This window comes from Mustelus asterias, chromosome 1 (assembly GCF_964213995.1).
Source record: "Mustelus asterias chromosome 1, sMusAst1.hap1.1, whole genome shotgun sequence".
NCBI lineage: Eukaryota > Metazoa > Chordata > Chondrichthyes > Carcharhiniformes > Triakidae > Mustelus > Mustelus asterias.
The window spans coordinates 183,818,644-183,845,571 of NC_135801.1; the positions used below are offsets into that span (position 1 = coordinate 183,818,644).

Genomic DNA, 26,928 nt, shown 5'->3' on the forward strand with positions numbered 1-26,928 from the left:
CTCCAACCTCTCCTCATAGCTAATGCCCTCCATACCAGGCAACATCCTGGTAAATCTTTTCTGTACCCTCCAAAGCTTCCACATCCTTCTAATGTGGCGACCAGAATTGAACACTATTCCAAGTGTGGCCCAACTAAGGTTCTTTAAAGCTGCAATATGACTTGCCAATTTTAAAATTCAATGTCCCGGCCAATGAAGGCAAGCATGCCGTATGCCCTTCTTGACTACCTTCTCCACCTGCATTGCCACTTTCAGTGACCTGTACACCCAATCCCTCTGCCTATCAATACTGTTCTGCCATTTACTGTATATTTCCTATCTGTATTAGACCTTCCAAAATGCATTACCTCACGTTTGTCCGTAAAGAATCAGAGGGGCCTTGGTGTGCATGTACACCAGGCCCTTAAGGTAGTGGTACAGGTGAATAAAGTGGTTAAGGCATTAGCCTTCATTGGCTGAGGCAGGATTTAAAAGCAGGGAGGTTATGCTGAACTAAATAAAATGTTACTTGGGCCACAGTTAGAGTATTGTATGCAGTTCTGGGATCTACATAGGAGGGGTATGATAGCCCTGGAAAGGGTGCAGAGAAGATTTACCAGGATACTGTCTTGACTGGAGAGTTTTTATGAAGAGATTGGGTAGATGGGTTGTTTTCCTTGGAGCAGAGAAGACTGGGGGTGAGGGAGGGGGGGGGGGGGGGGGGGGGGCGGTGGTTGTGGAGATATGATTAAGATGAATAAAATTGAGGGACATGGCTAAGTAGACAAGAAGAAACATTTCCTCTTGGTGGAGGGATCAATGAAAAGGGAGCATAGATTTAAGATAAGGGGAAGAGAGGAAAATCCTCTTCATCCAAAGGGGGTGGAGGCAGAGACCCTGATAACCATTTAAGTAGTATTTAGATGAGCACTTGATGCCAAGGCATTCAGAATAATGGGCCAAGTGCTGGAAAATGGGATTAAAATAGTTGGGTGATTGTCTTTGGCTAGCACAGATATGATGGGCCAAAGGGCCTTTTTCTGTGGTGTAGACCTGACTAGGTTGGGTTTCTACTCTCTGGTATTTACAAGAATGAGGTGACCTTTACGATAGATGCTGAGAAGTTGTTTCCCCTTGGGAATGTCTGGAACCCGAGGGCATAATCTCAGAGTAAGGAGTCGCCCATTTAAGACACATGAGGAATTTCTTCCCTGAGGGTGGTGAATTTGTGGAATTCTTTATTGCAGAGGCTGGGTCATTAAGTATGTTCAGGCTGAGATGGACAAGTTTTTAATCTGTAAGGGATCAAGGGTTATGGGGATAAGGAAGGAAAATGGAGTTGAGGATTAACATATCAGATCAGCCATGATCTCATTGAATGGTGGAGTAGATTCTGAGCCAAATGGCCTAATTCTCCTTTGCCATCTTAGTCTAGCTTTGAGTAGATAGCTGCAGTGACTCTGCTACATTCTGAAAAGCTGGTAATCGGTTATAATAGGCCAGCTTTTTGGGTATATTGCTGTCACCTGTCTGCATGTGGCTGAGCCAGTGCGGATGTTGGTTTAGCAATGTTTGCTGATAGAATTAGTACCCACCATGACTTCTCAAGTTGGTGACCTTGTCCTGCCAAGAGATGCTGAAGATGCAGCCTTTTCTCCTGATTGGATTATGTTGTGATGTGGCAGATATCCACTCCATCTGACGAAGGAGCAGTGCTCTGAAAGCTTATGGTATTTGCTACCAAATAAACTTGTTGGACTTTAACCTGGTGTTGTGAGACTTCTTACTGTGGATTATGTTGGCCAGGTCTTAGCATTATAGAGGAATACACTGAGAATGCAGGCTTGTGGACTGGTGTTCAGTCAGGTAGTTGTCATTCCACATTGGAACTCTACTTGGACATAACGGTTGCAGCTTTTGTGATGCACACGTTGTTTCCAGCATCGTGTCAGATTCCTGGTGATTGTGAAGCTTGACTTCCAGCATTAGCAGTAACTGGTATCTATCAGCATTGACAACATCCTGTGTCATTAGCTCTCCTGGTGTTGATGATCAAGCCCAACTCTTCACAGGCGTGGGGGAGCATGCCCATTTGCCACTGAAGTTGTTTTTGCTAAGAAATGCTGGTATGCAAGACTTGGCACACCCTTGTTTACGATCTTGGGTGGGCAAGGCTAGCTTTCCGTCAATTCTGATCAAGTAGAAGCCTCCTTGTAGATGACTTGAAGGCATATTGCAGCAGCGAAGAGAAGAATAGCCAGTGTCCGTGTCAGAACACGACTGTTTCACCTTGCTACACGTTGCAAAGGGCTTCAATATTGTCCTTTCATAGCTGCCCTTAGAAAGAGGAGATCACTTTGAGCAGCCAAATTTCTGCAGCAGATTAAATAAGACAACTTCTGCTAACATGGTCCGATCTCTTGAGATTGAAGACGTGGCCCTTCCAGGTCTGAAATGATAACTGGGATTTGAAGTGGATGTGTTCAGACAGTATCTGCAGTCTGAGGAGGGCAATATATTTCTCATGTTCAGCAGGGAGATGCCTTGATAGTTGTTGCAATTGCTGTAGTCACCCTTGTTGTTGTACAGGTCGCAATCATTGTATCAAAGCAGCCTGCTTGATTGGCACCACATCTGCAAACATCCACTCCCTCCACCACCGACGCTCAGTTGCAGCAGTGTGTGCTATCTACAAGATGCACTGCAGCAATTCACCAGAGATCCTTAGACAACACCTTCTGAACCCACGACCACTTCCATCTAGAAGGACAAGGGCAGCAGGTACATAGGAATACCACCACCTGCAAGTTCCCCTCCAAGCCACACTGTCCTGACTTGGAATTATATCATCAGTCCTTCGCAGTCACTGGGTCAAAATCCTGGAATTCCCTTCCTGATGGCATTGTGGGTCAGCCCACAGCGCATGGACTGCAGCGATTCAAGAAGGCAGCTCATCAACTAGGGATGGGTGATAAATGCCAGCCAGTCAGCGACATCCATGTCTCGCAATGAATTTTTAAAAAACTTGTATTCTGGGGTACTGAGCCCTCTCTCCTGCAGAGACAACGTTTGTGCAGTTGCTGCAGGACCGTCGTGCAAACATTTGTAGTGTTCTACCCATCTCTGCAATAGTTTCTTGCAGTCACTGATGACCTCCCTGCCATTGTTTTCAATGGATCTGTTTTCTTTGGGTCTGTTGCCTTTCTGATCCCTTCCTACAAGCCCCTAACATTGGCTGTGTGCAGAGACTTCTACTTATTCTGGTAGAATTGTAACCACTTAGCAGCCTGTTGGACTTCACTTCAAACGGCTTAGTGCATTCAGGGCATTATCCATTAGATCTCTCTTGTAATTAATAGGAGTGGACTGCTTGGCTCCAGTGACATGTTCTATCACAGCTTACCAGTCAGTGTTTTTCTGCCGTGCTTCTCATCAACCTGAGCTGCTTTTAATATCTGTAGGCCTATACCTAATCCTCTGCATGCTCTCAGAATTGTCTGCTTCAGTTCAGTGTATTTCATAGAATCCCTACAGTACCTTCGGCCCATCAAGCCTGTGCCAACCGCAATCTCACCCAAGCCCTATTCCCGTAACACCACGCATTTACTTTGCTAGTCCCCCTGGCACTAAGGGTCAATTTAGCATGGCCATTCAACCTAACCCGCATATCTTTTGAAGTGTGGGAGGAAACTGGAGCACCTGGAGGAAACCCACGCAGGCACAATGTGCAAACTCCACACAGTGACCCAAGGCCAGAATTGAACCTGGGACCCTGGTGCTGTGATGCAGCAGTGCTTGCCACTGTGCTGCCCCATTCAAATGTTTCACCACCTGCTTACTATCTTTAAGTCAATTTTGTCGCTATCTTACCAAGATCCTATTGCAGTCTAAAGAATGCACAGGAGGACATGTTGCAGCAGCACCATTTTATAAAGCTGATGTTTCCAACTTTGCAGTTGTGGCTATGGGTTATAACAATCTCGCCTCTAAATTACTTAAAAATGGGGATTTTAACCTGCTTCAAACTGGGAGCTGAATGCAAGTAACTCAGAAATGTAGTTTTAGAATTTCCAGTTAATGAGATATCAATTAACTTTCCAATAAATCGGAAGAATTCTCCAGGATTGCTATTTGCATGCTAATGGAGTAAATTTTTCTAAGAGACCTCCATGTAATTGTGGTGAGTGCATAATCCCATCTGTTGCTAGCTCACTGATTTTAGACTGCTGGGCTAGGGTAAGTAGCACGTGCTGAATGCAAAAAGCATGTCTCTTCTGCTCGACCAGTTCTGTTGTGTTGCCTCTTTGTTAAGTGATGCTTGTGTCTTCCTGATTAAGGTGCTGTCAGCTGCAGGGTCAGTCTCATAGGACTCTGCCTGCATGGCATATGGCAATTTGACAACTAATCTCAGTCCCACACAAAGGGACTCATTTGCATACAGGTGGCGAGCAGTGAGTCTAAAAGGCCATCCTGTGGGGATGGTTAATGGCAATTTTGACCCCTCCATCTTAAGCTTAGGGCGTTTGGAATTTTTACACAGAATTGCTTTGTGTAGAATGTCTGCGTTCATCTCGCATTCATGCTATTCGCAGACGGATGTAAAGCCACCAAGTAACTAAGTGTATGTCGAGTTTAACCACAAGTAAATATGGTAATATCCACCAATATTAAAATGGGCTCCTAAAGTAGCAAATTTGCTGTTCAGTTTTTAAATGCTGCTGTGCCCCTTAAAGCAACTTTAGCGCAATATCGTACATTCAGTTGGAAAAACTAATTGATTCTGAAACCTTAAATTCCTGTCAGCTAATCATATTAATACCTTGCTCTTTCTATTGTTGCCATGTGCCTTTTATATGTGCTTTTAAAAGTAGATGCTTTGGTTTGATAGTTTACTTGGTTGTCTGTATTATTGTAGCAGCAGCTGACGATTTCCTCTTTTTCGTACACAGGTTTGAAAAAGCAATATTAGAATCTGGAAAAGTGATTACCAAGTAAGTAACCCTCTCTCTTGGGGTAATGGATTTTGCTTAACACGTTGCAGTCCAGTTAATGCATTGCAAAATGAAGTTGGGTCTATCCTTTAATGAGGAATTTCCTCAGTTTGCTGATGTCAGCTTACTGACTGTCAAACTGCAGTCAAAATTCAGAGGCTGTTTTCAGGTGGCATAGCTGTTGGGTTAATTCACATTCGGGCATGAATTTTCAGGTGCATCTTTGATTTCCTTGGATCTTTTTCTGATATGGCCATTTGTATCTTTTTTGCCCTCCACCCCAAGCTAACCTGGGTTGATTCTGGAGTTGAGAGGGTTGGCTTATGAGGAGAAACTGAGTGGACTGGGACTATACTCATTGGAATTTGGAAGAATGAGGGAGGAAAGTTTATTTATTAGTTACATATAACATTACATTAACATTGCAATGAAGTTACTGTGAAATTCCCCTAGTTGCCATAGTCTGGCATCTTTTCGGGTCAATGCACCTAACCAGCACGCCTTTCAGATTGTGGGAGGAAACTGGAGCACCCAGAGGAAGCCCGCACGGACACTGGGAGAACGTGCAAACTCCACACAGGCAGTGACCCAAGCTGGGAATCGAACCGGGGAGCCTGGCGCTATGAAGCAGCAGTGCTAACCACTGTGCTACCGGAAGATCTTATCAAGGGACGATCTTATCGAAACAAGATTATGAAGGGAATGGATAAGATAGATAGCAGGGAGGTTGTTTCCACTGGCAGGTGAAACTAGAACTAGGGGACATGGCCTCAGAATAAAGAGGAAGCAGATTTAGGACTGAGTTGAGGAGGTACGTCACCAAAGGGGTTCTGATTCTGTGGAATTCCCTGCCCAGTGAAGCAGTTGAGACTACCTCGTTGAATGTTTTTAAGGCAAAGATAAATAGATTTTTGAACAGTAAAGGAATTTAGGGTTATGGGAGCGGGTGGGTAAGTGGAGCTGAATCCACAAAAAGATCAGCCATGATCTTATTGAATGGTGGGGCAGGCCAGATGGCTGCCTCCTGCTCCTAGTCCTTGTGTTCTTATTAGACCTTCATAAATAACTGTCCTCCGTGACTGCATCTGCCCTGTTCTTTTGTCTTCAATTATTTCTCCTCCCATTCCAATGCACACTTTTAGTTCCACTCCAGGCTGCCAATCTGAGTATTAAAGTTAATGCCAATGGTCCATAATGGCCTGTTTGTACTGTATGTCCCATGTAGATAAAGACCTGGACACATCTCTCACTTGTGGCAGCTTAACATTGGCAAAATCTAAGCCAATGTTTTTGGCTCCAAGCACCTCTCTCATCCCTGCTCACTACCACTATTACACCAGGCTTAAAAGTATGGCACCCTCCAAGTTACTTGACATGAGGCTCTACTTTCTCTTCTACATTCCGTCTGTCACCAAATGTGTCATCTTTCACCTTCAACATTGCCCATCTCCTACTTCCCTAGCTGGCAAATGAGCTTGGAGATGCTTCTGTCTGAACTTCTGCAACATTTGGGCTGTTCTTCTGTTACTGCTTGTGAATTAAGCACTGCACAGAATTTGTCCTTGCTGCTCAGAGGCCTTTACTCATTACCTATTCGTCTGTCCTAACAAATATATTTTCTTGGCTGCCCCTTGAATCCCTCCACTGCCTTGAACCTGTCTGTCCACTATCTTTTGATTTTGGGAGTATTTACAAGTATGTAAAACAAAGATAGCAAAAGTAAGCAAGAGTGCCTTTGGGCAGGCAGGAAAATTAATTGGAGAAGAAAGAAATGCAGAAAAATGATCCATCTTAAGAGGACATAGCCATAGTGGAAGCTGCAGGGAAACCGAGTGTTTGAAAGAGTGAATAATAAAGCAAAGGTGTTTGAGAAATTACTGGGGGTAGAAGCCATGAAGTTCCATGGACCCAATGTACTGCACTTTAGGGTTTGGAGTTGGTTGCACAGTTATTGATGGGTGAATTGATTTTAATCTTCTGGAATTCACTAATTTCTAGAATGGCCTCCAGATTGGCAGGTAGAAAAATGTAACCCTGCTATTCAAAGGGCAAAGAGAAAACTAGGAGCAAGGCTAGTTAATCAACTAGCAATGTAGCTATAAAGGAAATTGCTTGAAAACTCAGGTCTGGCAGCATCTGTGGGGAGAGAAGCAATGTTAGTGTTTTGAATCCCAAGTTTTTAGCATTCCTGTTTTCTTTGATTTCCAGCAACTGCAGTATTTTGCTTTCGGCACATTCAATGGGAGCATTTGTCTTGTCATGGTGACCGTATTTGAGCAGCCTGGTGTATGTGTTTACAGCAGTTGTTTCTGTTCCAGAGCAGTGTCGCTGTTTATTGACTTTGGTAGAATTGGGTCAAATGTTTTGATCACAACTGACAGATGTGGTTTCCGACGCTGTGGTTTTTGCTGAGTTGCATGGCTTGTTTTGTAGAATCTCTTCCTCCTTTCCCCACCCAGTCCTAGTTTCACTGGTGCAGTAGGCTAGTTCCATGATACCCTTGTGCCATCATATTCCATTGTTGGATAATCGATGTGTTCTTCACCACATGGTGAAGGTGATTGGCAGCCTAGTCACCATTTAGGATCATTTGGGCCTTTACTCATTTACCTCCTTCTATATTTGTGACCCTAACTGACCAGGGCATTGCAAGAGCTCCATACTAATGGCTGTGTTGATTGGGGGGAGGTATTCTCAACAAGTGTTTGGGACTGGAATGCATTGCCTGAAATTGTGGTGGAGACATTCATTCGAGGCATTCAGTATGACGTTAGATGATTTGAAGAGGGCATTAAATTATTTGAATGGATGTGCAGGGGTATGTGGGAGTGGTATCAAGTCATGATGCTTGTTGGAAAGCTGGTGCAAGCACAATGGGCCAAATGGCCGCCACCATCACATAACAATTCTGTGATATGAAGAGAATTGGGGGTTGAAGAATTAGCAAGTTGGCCAATTCTGCTGCTGAGCTGTTTGAGTGTTAACAGGTTGATCTTGTTTTTCAGGAAGTTCCCCATAAGAAGAATAAACTCTCTTCCGGTGAGTCATTTCACCAGATGCTGGTTTTTATATATCCTGTGCCTCTTCCAGGCCGTCTTTAAATTTATCATTTTGAAAACTTCATTTCCGTTGCCCGTAACAGTAGTGGAAATACTGTTTGATTTTGGTACATTTTAAACTTGCCGTGCGTGCTGTGGTGGGAATCACTACAGATTTCCAATTGTCAATGTTTTCATGAATCGCGAGTGGGTGCAGGGTTTTTTTTCTAAATTCTTTGGTCAGCTGTGGATTTCATGGTGCAGAAATATTGCTGTGGCTAAAATTTTCAAACCAAGCTATTTTGAGGTCCAGACATGCAGAAATTCTGAAGGATCAGAATTCTCCCTGACCCATCTCCCAGCACAAAGATGAAGCTTATTTATCCCGTATGAATTTTATATTGGGATCTGATGTGCATGTGTTACCTCATTCATCCCACCCACTTTTTAGCTTCTGTTTTGTTCAGTTACTCCGGAAGTATTTGCCTCTGTTATTAGGGAATCTGATTCTTCAGGTGGATTGCTTAAGAGTTTCTGAACTTGTTCTCCATTTTGAACTTGTTCTTCTGCAATTTAATAAAAGTTGGCTTTACTACTTTACCTGAACCATGTTGTATATTCCTGCGCTCATTTTCCTGTGAAAAGTTGAAGTGTTTTGTGTTTTCAGCGGGAATCACTGAAAATCCAATGAGGCAAAACCCAAAATGTTTTGTTTTCCCCCTTACACAGCTAAATTATTGACTCATTGTATTACTCCCTGCTCCCATTGTTGAGCTACTTTAGCTGAGGACCCCACAATGGAACATTTCAGGATTGCCTAGCGCGTGCTCTCAATGTAGTGCACCATTGAATTTTTTGAGGGCAGTTGCTATGGAGACATTAGTTGTGGGGTTAATCTTAATGCTGCATCTTCAAGATGCACAGCTGCTTGTTCCTGGTTGCCCCACACAGTTGTTGTAGATCAGCAGCTGCCTGCATACACTGACTTAAAATCGCATCAAACAATTTGAATGCCAAGAGCCTTGAACTTTCATTTTGAACAAGGCTGCTTTTAATAAAGAAATGAAGTTCTGAGTTTTCCACATATAGTTTATTGCATTTGAGCACACGGGTGTTTGAAATCCTCTGACCATGAGACTAGTGTGAACTCAGCTTGCCATAGAAAAGGCTTTTTCTGCATGCGGAACTTCGACACACTTGCCTAGGAGCACAGGTAGCAACACGGAATTAAATGCTCAGTGACTTGCACTAAGCCCTACGCTTTTATTTCTAGATGAGACTTCTCGGATCAAGTCCTGCTCTTAAATCAAGCCAGTGTGACTCTTTAGATTCGGAGGTGTTTCACAAAGGAAGTGCTGGCCTTCTCTCCACTGAACGGAACAAAGAAAATGTGAGTTCCTTGATTATCTGAGTCAAGTAATTATGAAGCTGGAGGATGGGAATTTTTGGGTAACCAACAGCCAAGTTGGTATTCTTTCAGAATTGTAGCTCAGAAATGCCAATGCTGCTGGGAGTACTGATACTATCATAGGGCAAGTGATCTAAAACCAGAAACCGCATGGTTGGTAATCAACCGACTAAGGTTAAGCCTTTAATTGTCAAATTAAATCTCCTCTACAATTTTGCTGGAAGTCATTAATTTGACAGTAAAAAGATGAAGTAGATGTCTTCCCAACACAAGCCCAACTGGTCCCTCAATGATTCTAAACTATCTATGCTTTTGGCTCTTCCTTGTATTTTCATTTAATTTCAGACTTCTCTTGGGTCTTCTGTGCCCCTGAATTAACTTTTGTGCTTTCCATCAAATGGGTGAAGGGTATTAGCGTTTATGCTTGTGGATTTCAACAATTCAAGTGGGCAAAGGCATTCCCAATGCGTAACGGACACTTCTGCTCAGCAACCAGGCACTTGAATCACTAGTTAAAACAACATGAGCAATGTGGGGATGCAAGTTTAATGCGGAGAAATGATGGATGGAATTTGACTCAGATAAATGCATGGTGATGCATTTTGGAAGGTCTAGCGCAGGAGGGCAGTATATAGTAAGTGGCAGAACCCTTAGAAATAAAGGATCTAGGTGTATAGGTCCACAGTTCCCGGAAAATGGCAACACCGGTGCATAAGGTGGTCAAGAAAGTGTATGGCATGCTTGCTTTCATTGGTCACTGCATAAGAGTATAAATACTGGCAGGCCATGTTGCAGCTGTATAGAACTTTAGTTCGACCACATTTGGAATATTCATAGTTCTGGTCGCTGCACTATCAGAAGAATGTTGGCTTTGCAGTTGGTACAGAATAGGTTTACCAGGAGGTTGCTGGTTTGGAGGGTATTAGCTATGAGGACAGATCAGACAAACTTGGTTTGTTTTCACTCGAATGTCAAGAGGCTGAGGGGCGACCTGATGAAAGTTTACAAAATCTGAGACATGCATGGGTAGAATGGATAGTCAGTCTTTTTGCCAGGGTAGAAATGTCAATTACTAGGGGCCGTAGGTGGAAGGTACAAGGGGGAAAGTTTAAAGGAGATGAGGCCAGTTTTTTTTATAGAGGGTGATAAATACCTGGAATACATTGCCAGAATAGAAGCAGATACAATAGGGACTAGAGGGATACAGACCATGTAGAGGCAAAGGGACTTTAGCTTAGAAAGGTGTCAGCGGTGGCTTGGTGGTCCAAAGGGCCTGTTCTTGTGCTGGTCCTTGTTCTTAAACAATGTGAAGCAGCTTTAGATCTCTGCGACCTATCTCCAGCAAATAACATAATTGAAAATTCCATGTAGTTGGGCTTTTATTTGCTTGTCTCTCGTACATAAATTCACCTATTTCTACTTTACAGGAAGGGTTTGAGTTCAAAAAACCAGTTCATCCAGTTTCTCGAAACCGTCTCTGTACGTTTTCTAGTGGGAGCAGACAAACTCCAAGGCCAAGTTCTGCACCTGCATTAATGGCAAGTAACTTGAAATCATAATTTAAGAAATGCTGAAACGGTGAGATCTCGACTCCCTCTTGCATTGCAGTGACCTAAATGATGCCTTGAAATACTTGTGGTGCAGTCTTTTCATACAGCTTGACTTAAATGGCTTTCAGTACCACTTTACCCCCACACTTACCCCCTGGATTTTAGGCAGAATCTAACTAGCTTTTAAGACACATTTGTTCTTGTAACGCCTTTTTATAATGCATGTCCCAAGGTGTTTTATGGGAAGAACAGATAATGAGCCGTGGTGTTCAGAAAATACTAGTTGTTTTCCTTAATCTTGTCCTGCAGTGCTAATGTCAATTGGTGCTTGCTGTCATTACACTCTGGAGACTCTGAACTTGGCTTCAAGTGATCCACCTAACTCTTGCCCATCAACTTAACCCACAGGTTGATTTAACCTGTCAACTGGCTTTTGAAATTTATTATAAATCCATAAATCTTCACAACCACTGGGGTCATCTCGTATGAAAGATGAGGAAATGTACCATATTTATCTGGATTGACTGTTTCTATTTGTATAGACAGCTCATTCCTTTCACAAATAACTTTCTTGCTTTCCATCTCTTAATCCCAGCCCACATCTTCCTGATCCCTATGTACAATGTGATTCCAGTGGCCCACACTATTTCTTTCTGGCTCTTCTGAATTTTGTTGGAGGTCTCCTCATATTCGTGCTTTATTCCTTTCCCCTCCATGTATCAGATGATGCAGCAATTGCCCTATTGTTGTATATGCATTACCCAGGGCGAGGCAGTGGCATAGTGGTATTGTTGCTGGACCTGGGTTCAAATCCCACCATGGCAGATGCTGAAATTTGAATTCAACAAAAAAATCTGGAATTAAAAGTCTAATGATAACCATAAAACTATTGTAAAAGCCCATCTGGTTCACTAATATCATAGTCAGAGGTTTACAGCATGGAAACATGCCCTTCGGCCCAACTTGTCCATGCCAGCCTTTTTTAAAACCTCCTAAGCTGATCCCAATAGCCTGCATTTGGCCCATATCCCTCTATACCCATCGTACCCATGTAACTATCTAAATGCTTAAAAGACAAAATTGTACCCGCCTCTACTACTACCTCTGGCAGCTTGTTCTAGACACTCACCATCCTCTGAGCGTGGGTTTCCTCCGGGTGCTCCGGTTTCCTCCCACAGTCCAAAGATGTGCAGGTTAGGTTGATTGGCCATGCTAAAAAAAAAAAATTGCCCTTAGTATCCTGGGATGTGTAGGTTAGAGGGATTAGTGGGTAAATCTGTAGGGATATGGGGGTCGGGCCTGGGTGGGATTGTGGTCGGTGCAGACTCGAGTCGAATGGCCTCTTTCTGTACTGTAGGGTTTCTGTGAAACAATTGCCCCTCTGGACACTTTTGTATCTCTCCCCTCACCTTAAACCTATGCCCTCTAGTTTTGGACTCCCCTACCTTTGGGAAAAGATATTGACGATCTAGCTGATTTGTGCGCCTCATTATTTTGTAGACCTCTAAGATCACCCCTCAGCTTCCTACGCTCCAGAGAAAAAAGTCCCAGTCTATCCAGCCTCTCCTTATAACTCAATCCATCAAGTCCTGGTAGCATCTGAGTAAATCTTTTCTGCACTCTTTCTAGTTTAAAAATATCCTTTCTATAATAGGGTGACCAGAATTGCACACAGTATTCCAAGTGTGGCCTTACCAATGTCTTGTACCACTTCAACAAGACATTCCAACTCCTGTATTCAATGTTCTGACCGATTAAATCAAGCATGCTGAATGCCTTCTTCACCACTCTGTCCGCCTGTGACTCCACTTTCAAGAAGCTATGAACATGTACCCCTAGATCACTTTGTTCTGTAACTCTCCCCAACGCCCTACCATTAACTAAGTCCTGTCCTGGTTCAATCTACCAAAATGCATCACCTCGCATTTGTCTAAATTAAACTCCATTTGCCATTCGTCAGCCCACTGGCCCAATTGATCAAGATCCTCTTGCAATTGGAGATAACCTTCTTCACTGTCCACCATGCCACCAATCTTAGTGTCGTCTGCAAACTTACTAACCATGCCTCCTATATTCTCATCCAAATCATTAATATAAATGACATAACAGTGGACCCAGCACTTATCCCTGAGGCACACCACTAGTCACAGGCTTCCAGTTTGAAAAACCACTCTCTACAACAGGTCCTCTAGCTTCTGTCAAGAAGCCAATATTGTATCCATTTAGATATCTCCCCCTGGATCCCGTGAGATTTAACCTTGTGCAACAACCTACCATGCGGTACCTTGTCAAAGGCCTTGCTAAAGTCCATGTAGACAACATCAACTGCACTGCCCTCATCTACCTTCTTGGTTACCACTTCAAAAAACTCAATCAAATTTGTGAGACCTGATTTTCCACTCAAAGCCATGCTGACTGTCCCTAATCAGTACTTGCGTCTCTAAATGCCTGTCGATTCTGTCTCTCAAAATACCTTCCAACAGTTTACCCACCACAGATGTGAGGCTCACTGGCCTGTAGTTCCCAGGCTTTTCCCTGCAGCCCTTTTTAAACAAAGGCACGACATTTGCCATTCTCCAATTTTCAGGCACCTCACCCGGGACTATCGATGATTCGAATATCTCTGCTAGGGGACCCGCAATTTCCTCCCTAGCCTCCCCCAATGTCCTGGGATACACTTATCAGGTCCTGGGGATTTATCTACCTTGATGCGCTTTAAGACTTTCAACACCTTCCTCTCTGTAATATGTACACTCCTCAAGACATCACTATTTATTTCCCCAAGTTCCCTAACATTCTTTTCTCAACAGTAAATACTCTTTTGCCCTTTATGTATTTGTAGAAGCTCTATGTAGTTATGTCCTACATAACTAAATGTGATTTCAGACCCGCAGCAATGAAATAGCCTAGCAAGTCACCCAGTTCAAGGGTAATTAGAGATGGGCAATAAATGCTGGGCCAGCCAGCATTCGTCCCTTGAATGAATCCCAAATGAGATTTGTCTCGACCCTAATCTCACGCTGCTCATATAATTCCCTTTTTATGTTGGGAAAACCAAACTCCACTAGGTGTCTGGTTTGCTGAAATCTTGCTATCAACTCTTAACTGTTATGCTGTGGATTTTGGAAGCAAATCTGATCCTTGGCTGCAAAGCTGTAATATATTAATGTATTTTTACTGTAGTTTTCACCTTCAGATGATGGGTCAGTTGATGTTAGTAGCCCAATCCTTCTACGCAAATCCTCACTCACCTCTTTTGATGATGAAGATGATGGATTTTTGGAGTTACTTGATGAAGATATTGAGGTAAAGTGTTTAGCTGTTTTTAAACCCATAGAATTGATAACTCTCCATGTATACTGTACTGGCATCAGCCTATTTTCACAGGCATAACTGTTGAGCATGATTTAGAATTGTTGTAAAATTTTGCACCCCTATTTAACATGGAAAACAAAGGTCATTGGGTTCTGTGATCCTTCTCTGCCATTCAGCGTGATCATTGCTAAGCCTCTGCTTCAACACTATTCCTGAGCACTCTTCTCTCCTGCCTCTCCAGCCAACATCTCCCTCCCCCCAAAGCGCGCACTCCTTTGAGCTACAAATTGTCCATTGTCCTGTGAAAGTTTGTTTATTAGTCACATGTACGCTTACATTAACAGTGCAATGAAGTTATTGTGAATATCCCCCTAGTTGCCACACTCCAGCGCCTGTTCGGGTACATTGAGGGAGAATTTAGCATGCCCAATGCACCTAACCAGCACGTCTTTCGGACTGTGGGAGGCACTGGAGGAAACCCACACAAACATGGGGAGAACGTTCAGACTCCGCACAGTGACCCAAGTTGGGAATTGAACCCAGGTCCCTGGTGCTGAGGCAGCAATATTAACCACTGCCACCATTGCAAGTCTGTTCTTGGGTTTTGTTTACAGCAATGAAGCCACTGGATGAATTGCAGGTTATATGCCAGTTGCAGTCTCTACATGTTACAGTATTAGTCATGGTCTATAGGTTGTGTGCACTTGGGAGTAGAAGAATTGCGGATAGCGAAGAGCATTGTCGGGCAATACAGCAGGATATAGACAGGCTGGAAAATTGGGCGGAGAGGTGGCAGATGGAGTTTAATCCGGATAAATGCGAAGTGATGCATTTTGGAAGAAATAATGTAGGGAGGAGTTGTACAATAAATGGCAGTCATATCAGGAGTATAGAAACAGAGGGACCTAGGTGTGCAAGTCCACAAATCCTTGAAGGTGGCAACACAGGTGGAGAAGGTGGTGAAGAAGGCATATGGTATGCTTGCCTTTATAGGACGGGGTATAGAGTATAAAAGCTGGAGTCTGATGATGCAGCTGTATAGAACGCTGGTTAGGCCACATTTGGAGTACTGCGTCCAGTTCTGGTCGCCGCACTACCAGAAGGACGTGGAGGCATTGGAGAGAGTGCAGAGAAGGTTTACCAGGATGTTGCCTGGTATGGAGGGTCTTAGCTATGAGGAGAGATTGGGTAGACTGGGGTTGTTCTCCTTGGAAAGACGGAGAATGAGGGGAGATCTAATAGAGGTGTACAAGATTATGAAGGGTATAGATAGGGTGAACATTGGGAAGCTTTTTCCCAGGTCGGAGGTGACGATCACGAGGGTTCACGGGCTCAAGCTGAGAGGGGCGAAGTATAACTCAGACATCAGAGGGACGTTTTTTTACACAGAGGGTGGTGGGGGCCTGGAATGCGCTGCCAAGTAGGGTGGTGGAGGCAGGCACGCTGACATCGTTTAAGACTTACCTGGATAGTCACATGAGCAGCCTGGGAATGGAGGGATACAAACGATTGGTCTAGTTGGACCAAGGAGCGGCACAGGCTTGGAGGGCCGAAGGACCTGTTTCCTGTGCTGTACTGTTCTTTGTTCTTTGTAGTAACCTGAACCATATGAACTAACATTTTCAACCTGTTGACCAAGTCATGAGATCCAAGTTGCCCCAATAGAATGGAGGCTACAGTGCATGTTCATTCCTGATCACTTGCTTTTGTTGAAGCATCGTGTTGAATTTTTGTTTTACAGAATGATGCTGATGTACCTTCTGGCATGGCCAATCTGCTTAATGCTCCACTTGTGGCCAGCAAGGAGATCACCCAGGAAACTGTGAATGATGTGAGTTTGAGACTCGGCAGATTTTGAATATTTCAGAAAATATGTATATGTATACATGCAGTTTGGTAAAATTTATTTTTAACTCTCTTAGGGAACTCCTAATAAATGGTCTTGCGCCAACAATTTCAAATCTCCCACGTCAGGCCCTGAAATGCGGTCCATCCTGAAACGGGTGGATCGGCCCAAAGATGAAGAGACCCCAGTGAAGAATAAACGGAGGAGAAGCCTTGCTAGCATAACTGAAGAAGCGGGTGCTGAAAAAGTGGTAAGCTTGAGTTCTGGTAGAGTTTATAATTGACTGAATAATGGCAGGAAGGTTATTAATGAGTAATTTGAGGATCTCAAGGGTTTGTGACAACTGTCCATAGTTCTCTGAAAGCAGAAAGGCGGGTTCATAGGGTGGTGAAAAAGGCATAGAACATAGAACAGTACAGCACAGAATAGGCCCTTCGGCCCACGATGTTGTGCCGAGCTTTATCTGAAACCAAGATCAAGCTATCCCACTCCCTATCATCCTGGTGTGCTCCATGTGCCTATCCAATAACCGCTTAAATGTTCCTAAAGTGTCTGACTCCACTATCACTGCAGGCAGTCCATTCCACACCCCAACCACTCTCTGCATAAAGAACCTACCTCTGATATCCTTCCTGTATCTCCCACCATGAACCCTATAGTTATGCCCCCTTGTAATAGCTCCATCCACCCGAGGAAATAGTCTTTGAACGTTCACTCTATCTATCCCCTTCATCATTTTATAAACCTCTATTAAGTCTCCCCTCAGCCTCCTCCGCTCCAGAGAGAACAGCCCTAGCTCCCTCAACCTTTTCTCAAAAGACCTACCCTCCAAACCAGGCAACATCCTGGTAAAACTCCTCTGCACTCTTTCCAGTGCTTCCACATCCTCCTTATAGTGAGGTGACCAGAACTGCACACAATATTCCAACTGTGGTCTCACCAAGGTCCTGTACAGTTGCAGCATAACCCCACGGCTCTTAAACTCCAACCCCCTGTTAATAAAAGCTAACACACTATAGGCCTTCTTCACAGCTCTATCCACTTGAGTGGCAACCTTTAGAGATCTGTGGATATGGACCCCAAGATCTCTCTGTTCCTCCAGCCTTCAGAACCCTACCTTTGATCCTGTAATCCACATTTAAATTAGTCCTACCAAAATGAATCACCTCACATTTATCAGGGTTAAACTCCATTTGCCATTTTTCAGCCCAGCTTTGCATCCTATCTGTCTCTTTGCAGCCTACAACAGCCCTCCACCTCACCCACTACTCCACCAATCTTGGTGTCATCAGCAAATTTACTGATCCACCCTTCAGCCCCCTCCTCTAAGTCATTAATAAAAATCACAAAGAGCAGAGGACCAAGCACTGATCCCTGTGGCACTCTGCTAGCAACCTGCCTCCAGTCCGAAAATTTTCCATCCACCAAAACCCTCTGTCTTCGATCAGATAGCCAGTTACCTATCCAATCGGCCAACTTTCCCTCTATCCCACACCTCCTTACTTTCATCATAAGCCGACCATGGGGGACCTTATCAAACGTCTTACTAAAATCCATGTATATGACATCAACTGTCCTATCTTCATCAACACACTTAGTTACCACCTCAAAAAATTCAATCAAGTTTGTGAGGCATGACTTGCCCTTCACGAATTCGTGCTGACTATCTCGGATTAATCCGCACCTTTCTAAATGGTCGTAAATCCCATCCCTAAGGACCTTTTCCATCAATTTACCAACCACCGAAGTAAGACTAACCGGTCTATAATTACCAGGGTCATTTCTATTCCCTTTCTTAAACAGAGGAACAACATTCGCCACTCTCCAGTCCTCTGGCACCATCCCCGTGAGAAGTTTAACAACACCAGGTTAAAGTCCAACAGGTTTATTTGGTAGCAAAAGCCACACAAGCTTTCGGAGCTCTAAGCCCCCTCCGAAAGCTTGTGTGGCTTTTGCTACCAAATAAACCTGTTGGACTTTAACCTGGTGTTGTTAAACTTCTTACTGTGTTTACCCCAGTCCAACGCCGGCATCTCCACATCATGACTACCATCCCCGTGGACAGTGAGGACCCAAAGATCAAAGACAAAGGCTCTGCAATCTCATTCCTTGCCTCCCAAAGAATCCTAGGATATATTTCATTAGGCCCAGGGGACTTATCGACCTTCAGTTTATTCAAAACTGCCAGGACATCCTCCCTCCGAACATCTATTTCCTCCAGCCTATTAGCCTGTAACACCTTCTCTTCCTCAAAAACATGGCCCCTCTCCTTGGTGAACGCTGAAGAAAAGTATTCATTCATCACCTCGCCTATCTCTACTGACTCCATACACAAGTTCCCACTACTGTCCTTGACCGGCCCTAACCTCACCCTGGTCATTCTTTTATTCCTCACATAAGAGTAAAAAGCCTTGGGGTTTTCCTTGATCCGACCCGCCAAGGACTTCTCGTGTCCCCTCCTAGCTCTCCTAAGCCCCTTTTTCAGCTCATTCCTTGCTAACTTGTAACCCTCGATCGAGCCATCTGAACCTTGTTTCCTCATCCCTACATAAGCTTCCCTCTTCCTTTTCACAAGACATTCCACCTCTTTTGTGAACCATGGCGCACACTCCCTTCTCAATCGGGGTATAGATTACAAAAGCAGAGAGGTCATGATGGAATTGTATAGAACTCTGGTGAGGCCACAGCTGGAATACAGTTCTGGTCGTCACATTATAGGAAGGATGGGAACGCACTGGAAGGGGCGCAGAGGAGATTCACCAGGATGTTGCCTGGGATGGAATATTTATAAAGAGAGGTTGGATAGGCTTGGGTTGTTTGCTCTGGAGTAGAGCTGATTGAGGGGCATGGACAGGGTAGATAGGAAGCTGCTGTTCCCCCTCATTGAAGGGTCAGTTACGAGGGGACACAAGTTACAAGTGAAGGGTGGAGGTTTAGGGGCGATTTGAGGATAAACTTTTTTACCCAGAGGGTGGCGATGGTCTGGAATGTGCTGCCTGGGAGGACGGTGGAGGCGGGATGCCTCGCATCCTTTTTAAAAAGTACCTGGATGAGTATTTGGCACATCATAACATTCAAGGCTGTGGGATTAAGTGGGCAGGCCAAGGCCTTTAATGCATCAGTGCAGACTCGATGGGCCGAAGGGCCTCTTCTGCACTAGGATTCTGATTCTGCTGAGAGCTGACTAGACTTATTCTTGGCAGGTATGGCGGATTGAAATTGATGTGGGCAACCAAGGCTTGGAACTGAAAGTTGAAGGGTTTTTGGCATTTAGGAAGGAAAGGGGAAAAGTAAATGGGGTCACACTGTTAATAAAGGATCGCATCAGTACCTTACCGCGAGAGGATAGTCAGTTTGGGTGGAGCTAAGAAATAGCACAGGGCAGCAAACTCTCCAGTCCTCTGGCACCATCCCCGTGGACATTGGTAGGAATTGTTTCTAGGCCACCACATTTGAACATAGCAACCTTTTCACATAAAATAGACTAAAAGCGATGGGAATGGGATGTGCCCGCTACAGGCAAATAATGGACAACTTGTAATGCATCAGGAGGAAATGGCAGGGAAGCTAAATAAGTACTTTGTTGTCTTAAACGATGTCAGCGTGCCTGCCTCCACCACCCTACTTGGCAGCGCATTCCAGGCCCCCACCACCCTCTGTGTAAAAAAACGTCCCTCTGATGTCTGAGTTATACTTCGCCCCTCTCAGCTTGAGCCCGTGACCCCTCGTGATCGTCACCTCCGACCTGGGAAAAAGCTTCCCACCGTTCACCCTATCTATACCCTTCATAATCTTGTATACCTCTATTAGATCTCCCCTCATTCTCCGTCTTTCCAAGGAGAACAACCCCAGTTTACCCAATCTCTCCTCATAGCTAAGACCCTCCATACCAGGCAACATCCTGGTAAACCTTCTCTGCACTCTCTCCAATGCCTCCACGTCCTTCTGGTAGTGCGGCGACCAGAACTGGACGCAGTACTCCAAATGTGGCCTAACCAGCGTTCTATACAGCTGCGTCATCAGACTCCAGCTTTTATACTCTATACCCCGTCCTATAAAGGCTTGTGAGGAAGATGCTAAAAAACCTGTCTGAAAATATTGGGAGCCAAGGGGCAAGTGAGATTGAGGACCTAAAAGAAATGAGTATTAGTAAAAAGGTGGTGCTGGAGAAATTGAGACTAAATTGATAAATCCCCTGGACCTGATGATCTACATGTTGGAAGAGGTAGCTGCAGAGATGATGCGTGCATTGGCAACTATCTTTCAAAATTCTATACATTCTGGAACAATGTCTGCAGATTCAAAGGTAGCAAATGTAACTCCACTATTTACGCAAGGAGGCAAAAAAATTCAGGAACTACAGATCTGTTAACCTGACATCAGTAGCAGGAAATACACACATCCATTCTATCGCTTCTCGGCCTTTTGGCTAAGATCAAGTGTAGTGTCGACATGCTGTGCTTGGTTGAAGTCATTAGGTTACATTTTAGCTTCATTTGATGCAATTTTTAAAAGTGGCATCTCGGCCTTTGGCTAAGATGCAAATGAGATCAAGCCTTGGCGGAGGAGCTATGCCTACTCCAGTCAGCTTGGATCATGTAGATCAAGCTCAAGACAGGAGGTGAGAGCCCTGTCTTGTCAGCTGGGATTGGGAATGTCTCAACTTGTTGAGACTCTGAATTGGACTTGATTTGATTGAATTGGAATAAAAACAAAAAGGATATGAAAAGAGATTTATGAAAAGAGAAATCGTGTCTGACCAGCCTGAGTTTTTTGAGGATATTCCTAGCAGGATAGATGGCCAAGCAGGAGTAGGTGTGATGTATTTTCAGTAGGCTTTTGATAAGGTTTCATGCAAAAGGTTAGTATACAGCATATGGGATTGAGGGGTAATATACTGGCAACGATTGAGAATTGGTTAACAGGCAAAAAACAGTAGGGGTAAGCAAATCAATGTCCATTTAGTAGGCCTTGAATCGTGAGCTGTGCATGGATCACTTGAAGTCCTCGCTTTTCTTAGTCTGCAGCAATGATTTGAACGTGCAAATGCAAGTTTGCTGATGACACCTAATATTGGTGAGAATGGGAATTGAGGAGGATGTCAAGAAGCTTCATGGGGATTTAAACAGACTGAGTGGGTAAGAACATGGCAAATGGAATATAATGGGGAAAATATTTATCCACTTTGGCAGGAAAAATAGAATTGCAGAGTATTAAATAGGGAGCGATTGTTTCATGTCCAAAGGCACTTGGGAGTTGTTGTTCCAGTTAGGTGAAACTCATTGCAGTAAAATGGCAAGTTCCATCATGCCTTAAGCAGTCAATGCAGTGCCTTTTAGCTGAACTCTCCACATCTGTACATGGCTTGGAGCTTAGTCCAGTGTACTCATTTGAAAAATTCTTGCCATCAGTGCTTGAACTTGATTGTACATTAAAAATCAGACACTGGCATTTAGTTTGCAAACCTGTTTTCTCCCTCGTTTCCCTATCTAGAAGCAGCGTTCTTTATTGCGGTCCAAGTCTTTCTGTGATGCTGAAATTGAAAAAGTGCTCCAAATTGATGATTGCAGACAAATGATTGGAGATTTTACTAAGGTATGGAGTTTCTTTCCCACCCCAGATGGGTGAGATTTCTTTCTGGATCCTGATTTGTTTCATGAAGCCTGTTTTGATGTTGGTGTTTTTTTTTAAAGTGGGAAAAGTTGAATTGGGTCAGTATCTCTTGCTAATGCCGACAGTTCGATAAGATCATGACTGATCTGATGTTCTCAACTCGACATTCCTTCCTTATCCTTTGATTCCCTTGCTGATTTTAAAAATCTGTCTACTTCAGCCTTGAGCATAACAACCCAGCCTCTACAGCTCTCCACGGTAAAGTCCATAGATTCACTGCGCCCCAAGAAGAAATTCCTCCTCATCTCTTGTCTTAAATGGGCGAACTCGTTCTGAGATTATACCTTCTGGTCCTCTACTCCCCTACAAGGGGAAACAGCCTCTCAGCATCTACTCCATCAAGCTGCCTGAGAATCCTGTATGTTTCAATAAGGTTGCCTCTCATTATTCTAAATGTCAATGAGTACTGATCCAACCTACTCAATCTGTCCCCATAAAATCCCTTCATACCTGGGATCAACAGTGTGTACCTTCTCTGGACTGCCAGTATATCTTTAGGCTAATTCTTGGGATAAGAGGGTTATTCTTTCAAGTGAGACTAAATAGTCTGGGTCTATATGAGTGAGGGGTGACCTTATTCGAACATATAAGATCCTGAGTGGGGCTTGACAGGATGGATGACAAGATGTTTTCACTAACTGGAGTGTCTCAAACTTGGGGACATAGCTACAAGATAAAGGGCTGGTTGTTTAAAACGGAGGTGCATCAAGTCCATTGATTCAAATGGCGTGTAATTTTTTTTCCTGACATTTCATGGCAGTGCTTGTGGTTTTACCTATCTAATGACCATCCTACAAATTGAGCCCAGATAAAGGAAAACATTTTCATGAGACGTGGGTGTCACTACCAAGGCCAGCATTTGTTGCCCATCCCTGATTATCCCTTAATGTAAGTGGTTTGCCAATCCATTTTGGAGGGCAGTTGTGTGTCTCAGCACCTGCAAGTAGATTTCCTCCCATTTAAAGGACATTAGATTTTGCGGATTACTTGTACATAGAATCAAGTTCAGTTATGATGACCTATCTTTACCTGCCCTGCGCACTTCAAGACCACAAATCTAAACTGGAAGCACACAACCTAGCAGACTTGCAATGTGCCATTGATCTAGAAGTTCCATAAAGGATCGTACACTAATCTCTAGGGATTTGCAATGTAGAAGGTAATTAGAAGTATAGGCCAGCTTTTGTTAACCATAAACTTTTCAAGAGGACTTCAGGACAACTATTTTAAAAATACATTGATCTATCATACGATGGAGCGCTCAAACGGAACTGTTTGAGTCACACCTGCTAGTGACCTTTTTTGAAATTAGACTTGTGGTTAACCGCAAGTAACCTCCTGTTCTAATGCTGCAAAAGACTGTGACTTGGGCTGACATTTCACATGTTAAATGTCACTGTGGCTTTACTAAAGGTATTGATGCTGCAGAATGTCAGGATTAGAAACTCAGACTTTTTCCCCTTGGGTAAAAAGTCCTGTGAACGTATTCCGATTTCTGCCTTTGAGCTTGCTGAACCTTCATGTTGATGTCACAGTATAGGCTAGTTTATTTTGTAGTTGTGTATCTTCCATGTAGCGACAGACTTAACTGAATTTTAAGTTTTTTATTAGTGTCACACGTAGGCTTACATTAACGCTGCAATGCAGTTACTGTGAAAATCCCCTAGTTGCCACACTCCGGCTCTTGTTCAGGTACACTGAGGGAGAATTTAGCATGGCCAATGCACCTAATCAGCAGGTCTTTCGGACTGTGGGAGGAAACTGGAGCACCCGGAGGAAACCCACACAGACACTGACCCTGGGTCCCTGGCAGGCAGCAGTGATGACCACTGTGCCACCCCTAATGATTAACAAGCTATTTGCAACTTTTTTCTGATTTTTGACGAGCTTGCTGGAATACAGTTCTGTTGGCCAAGTGGCCATATTCATGAGTCAATACAAACTGTCAACAGGCCATTTAGCTGCAGGGCCCACCATGCCTGTCATCGTGTCTGTCAAGTGAATCGTGTGGAGGACGGAGAAGATCTGCAGAGAGATTTGGACAGGCTGAGTGAGTGGGCGAGGATATGGCAAATGGAGTATAACGTTGAGAAATGCGAGGTTATACACTTCGGAGGAAATAATAACAAATGGGATTACTATCTCAATGGAAACAAATTAAAACATGCTACCGTGCAAAGGGACCTGGGGGTCCTTGTGCATGAGACGCAAAAGCCCAGTCTGCAGGTACAACAGGTGATCAAGAAGGCAAATGGGATGTTGGCCTATATTGCGAGGGGGATAGAATATAAAAGCAGGGATGTCTTGATGCACCTGTACAGGGCATTGGTGAGGCCGCAGCTGGAATACTGTGTGCAGTATTGGTCCCCTTATATGAGGAAGGATATATTGGCATTGGAGGGAGTGCAGAGAAGGTTCACCAGGTTGATACCGGAGATGAGGGGTTTGGATTATGAGGAGAGGCTGAGGAGATTGGGTTTGTACTCGTTGGAGTTTAGAAGGATGAGGGGGGATCTTATGGAGACTTATAAGATAATGCGGGGGCTGGATAGGGTGGAGGCGGAGAGATTCTTTCCACTTAGTAAGGAAGTTAAAACTAGAGGACACAGCCTCAAAATAAAGGGGGGTCGGTTTAAGACAGAGTTGAGGAGGAACTTCTTCTCCCAGAGGGTGGTGAATCTCTGGAATTCTCTGCCCACTGAGGTGGTGGAGGCTACCTCGCTGAATATGTTTAAAGCGCGGATGGATGGATTCCTGATCGGTAAGGGAATTAAGGGTTATGGGGATCAGGCGGGTAAGTGGTACTGATCCACGTCAGATCAGCCATGATCTTATTGAATGGCGGGGCAGGCTCGAGGGGCTAGATGGCCTACTCCTGCTCCTATTTCTTATGTTCTTATGTTCTTATCTTCAGTGTCTGTATTTACAGATTAGTCACGAGAACTAACAATTGCCTTCCCAACTACAGTTGTCTGCAATCTCAACTGATTGGCATTCTTCCATCAGATGATGGGATTTCAGCTTCAGACTTTTGAGGTCTGGCAAGATGCTTTGGATGAATAAGCTGAAAGCAAAATCTGCCACAAGTGCCCCACGTGGTATTGTCTCCTGCCAGTGATAAGGGGGTGATCTCCGCTGATGCTTTGTTTGCAGGGCTGGCATTTGCTTTGGAGCTTTTGAAACCACATGTCAACGAGTGGGTGGTTAAGACCCAACTTTATCACTTTGCTGGTTAATTAACTGCACTTGGCAGGACAATCTCATTTGTGGGGGCAGACGAAGGAAGTATCTGAATTGTGAACTTGCGTGCATCTTTTGCTATCCAGGATTTTGCTATGCAGATTCCTCAGTCATTCTAGCATTGTCTTTCAAGCCAGTTTTTATAACCACATTATTACCGTACATTTACCTTTGCTCTTTGCTTGCTGTGTACATTTGCCTTAATTGTATGAAATAACTTGTAGGCAGTGAATTACTTTGTGCAATGTCTTGAGTGGGTGAATAGTGTTGATACAAGGTAGCTCACTTATTCTGAGCATTGGATATTTTATAGAATTGCAAGTCAGTTATAATCATAACCAAACTAGCATTTTCTAGTTTTGTTAGGCTAAACCAAATTTGAATATAGCCCCAGATTACCAATGTGCAATTGCCCTATTTGGGATCAGAACCGTGCCAGGATTGGAGGAAATTATAATTTCTGGTACCAGAAAGACTTGGTAAGTCTAAACATGCAGTGGCACTTTGTAACTTGCACGTCTCCTTGTACTCAATTTGTGAACTTACTCCCTGCAGCCATATATTTTGCCTACCGTAGAAGGAAGACACCAAGAGCTACAATATATAACTGCAGAGATGGTAAGTAGTTACAAATACTTACTACTGAAGTTGTAGAAGCTGGTGTGTTTCTTCCCTCGCATTGTGGAACTGAAGCTTGTCCTGTTTGGCTGACTGTTGCTGCTATAGTTAATTTGTGTTTTCACTATTAATATGCTGCACAGAATTAGTGTGTTTTAGGAAATGTTTTAATTGATGCATCTGAATTTGATCTGCCAGTAGAAAACACTAGTGCTGGACTCAACACACAACCCAGGTTTAAAATGGGTCAAGATGTATATTCAGTTTATTTTTTTACTTTTATTTATTAGTCACAAGTAGCCTTGCAGTAACGCTGCAATGAAGTTACTGTGAAAATCCCCTAGTTGCCACACCGGCGCCTGTTTGGGTACACTGCGGGAGAATTTAGCATGGCCAATTCACCTTTGGACTGGGAGGAAACCGGAGCACCCGGAAGAGAGAAACACCGACACGGGGCGAATGTGCAAATTCCACAGTGACCCAAGCTGGGAATCGAATCCAGGTCCCCGACGCTGTGAGGCAACAGTGCTAACCACTGTGCCGCCGTGCTGCCTTGTTTAAGACAGAGAAAAATGTTGTATTCCTTAAGTGGGTTTCTGGTGACAAAGCAAGTCTCATAAGAACATAAGAACATAAGAAATAGGAGCAGGAGTAGGCCATCTAGCCCCTCGAGCCTGCCCCGCCATTCAATAAGATCATGGCTGATCTGACGTGGATCAGTACCACTTACCCGCCTGATCCCCATAACCCTTAATTCCCTTACCGATCAGGAATCCATCCATCCGCGCTTTAAACATATTCAGCGAGGTAGCCTCCACCACCTCAGTGGGCAGAGAATTCCAGAGATTCACCACCCTCTGGGAGAAGAAGTTCCTCCTCAACTCTGTCTTAAACCGACCCCCCTTTATTTTGAGGCTGTGTCCTCTAGTTTTAACTTCCTTACTAAGTGGAAAGAATCTCTCCGCCTCCACCCTATCCAGCCCCCGCATTATCTTATAAGTCTCCATAAGATCCCCCCTCATCCTTCTAAACTCCAACGAGTACAAACCCAATCTCCTCAGCCTCTCCTCATAATCCAAACCCCTCATCTCCGGTATCAACCTGGTGAACCTTCTCTGCACTCCCTCCAATGCCAATATATCCTTCCTCATATAAGGGGACCAATACTGCACACAGTATTCCAGCTGCGGCCTCACCAATGCCCTGTACAGGTGCATCAAGACATCCCTGCTTTTATATTCTATCCCCCTCGCAATATAGGCCAACATCC

The 26,928-nt window shown here is 44.0% G+C and overlaps 1 protein-coding gene and 1 non-coding gene across 2 annotated transcripts in view; both read left to right on the forward strand.

The window, feature by feature from the left end:
• The window catches only part of cdc25b (cell division cycle 25B), a 49,981-nt gene that overhangs the window by 16,466 nt on the left and 6,587 nt on the right, over positions 1-26,928 (forward strand). Inside the window, exons 4-12 of the mRNA XM_078224109.1 lie at positions 4,929-4,970; positions 7,976-8,009; positions 9,282-9,398; positions 10,844-10,954; positions 14,150-14,272; positions 16,023-16,112; positions 16,204-16,377; positions 21,621-21,722; positions 25,596-25,658. Of these exons, the coding sequence (XP_078080235.1) occupies positions 4,929-4,970; positions 7,976-8,009; positions 9,282-9,398; positions 10,844-10,954; positions 14,150-14,272; positions 16,023-16,112; positions 16,204-16,377; positions 21,621-21,722; positions 25,596-25,658 (856 nt within the window). The remainder of the gene's footprint in view (positions 1-4,928; positions 4,971-7,975; positions 8,010-9,281; positions 9,399-10,843; positions 10,955-14,149; positions 14,273-16,022; positions 16,113-16,203; positions 16,378-21,620; positions 21,723-25,595; positions 25,659-26,928) is intronic.
• On the forward strand, positions 20,537-20,734 carry LOC144501469 (U2 spliceosomal RNA). Its single transcript, XR_013499114.1, has one exon. It is a non-coding gene; the product is annotated as a U2 spliceosomal RNA (small nuclear RNA).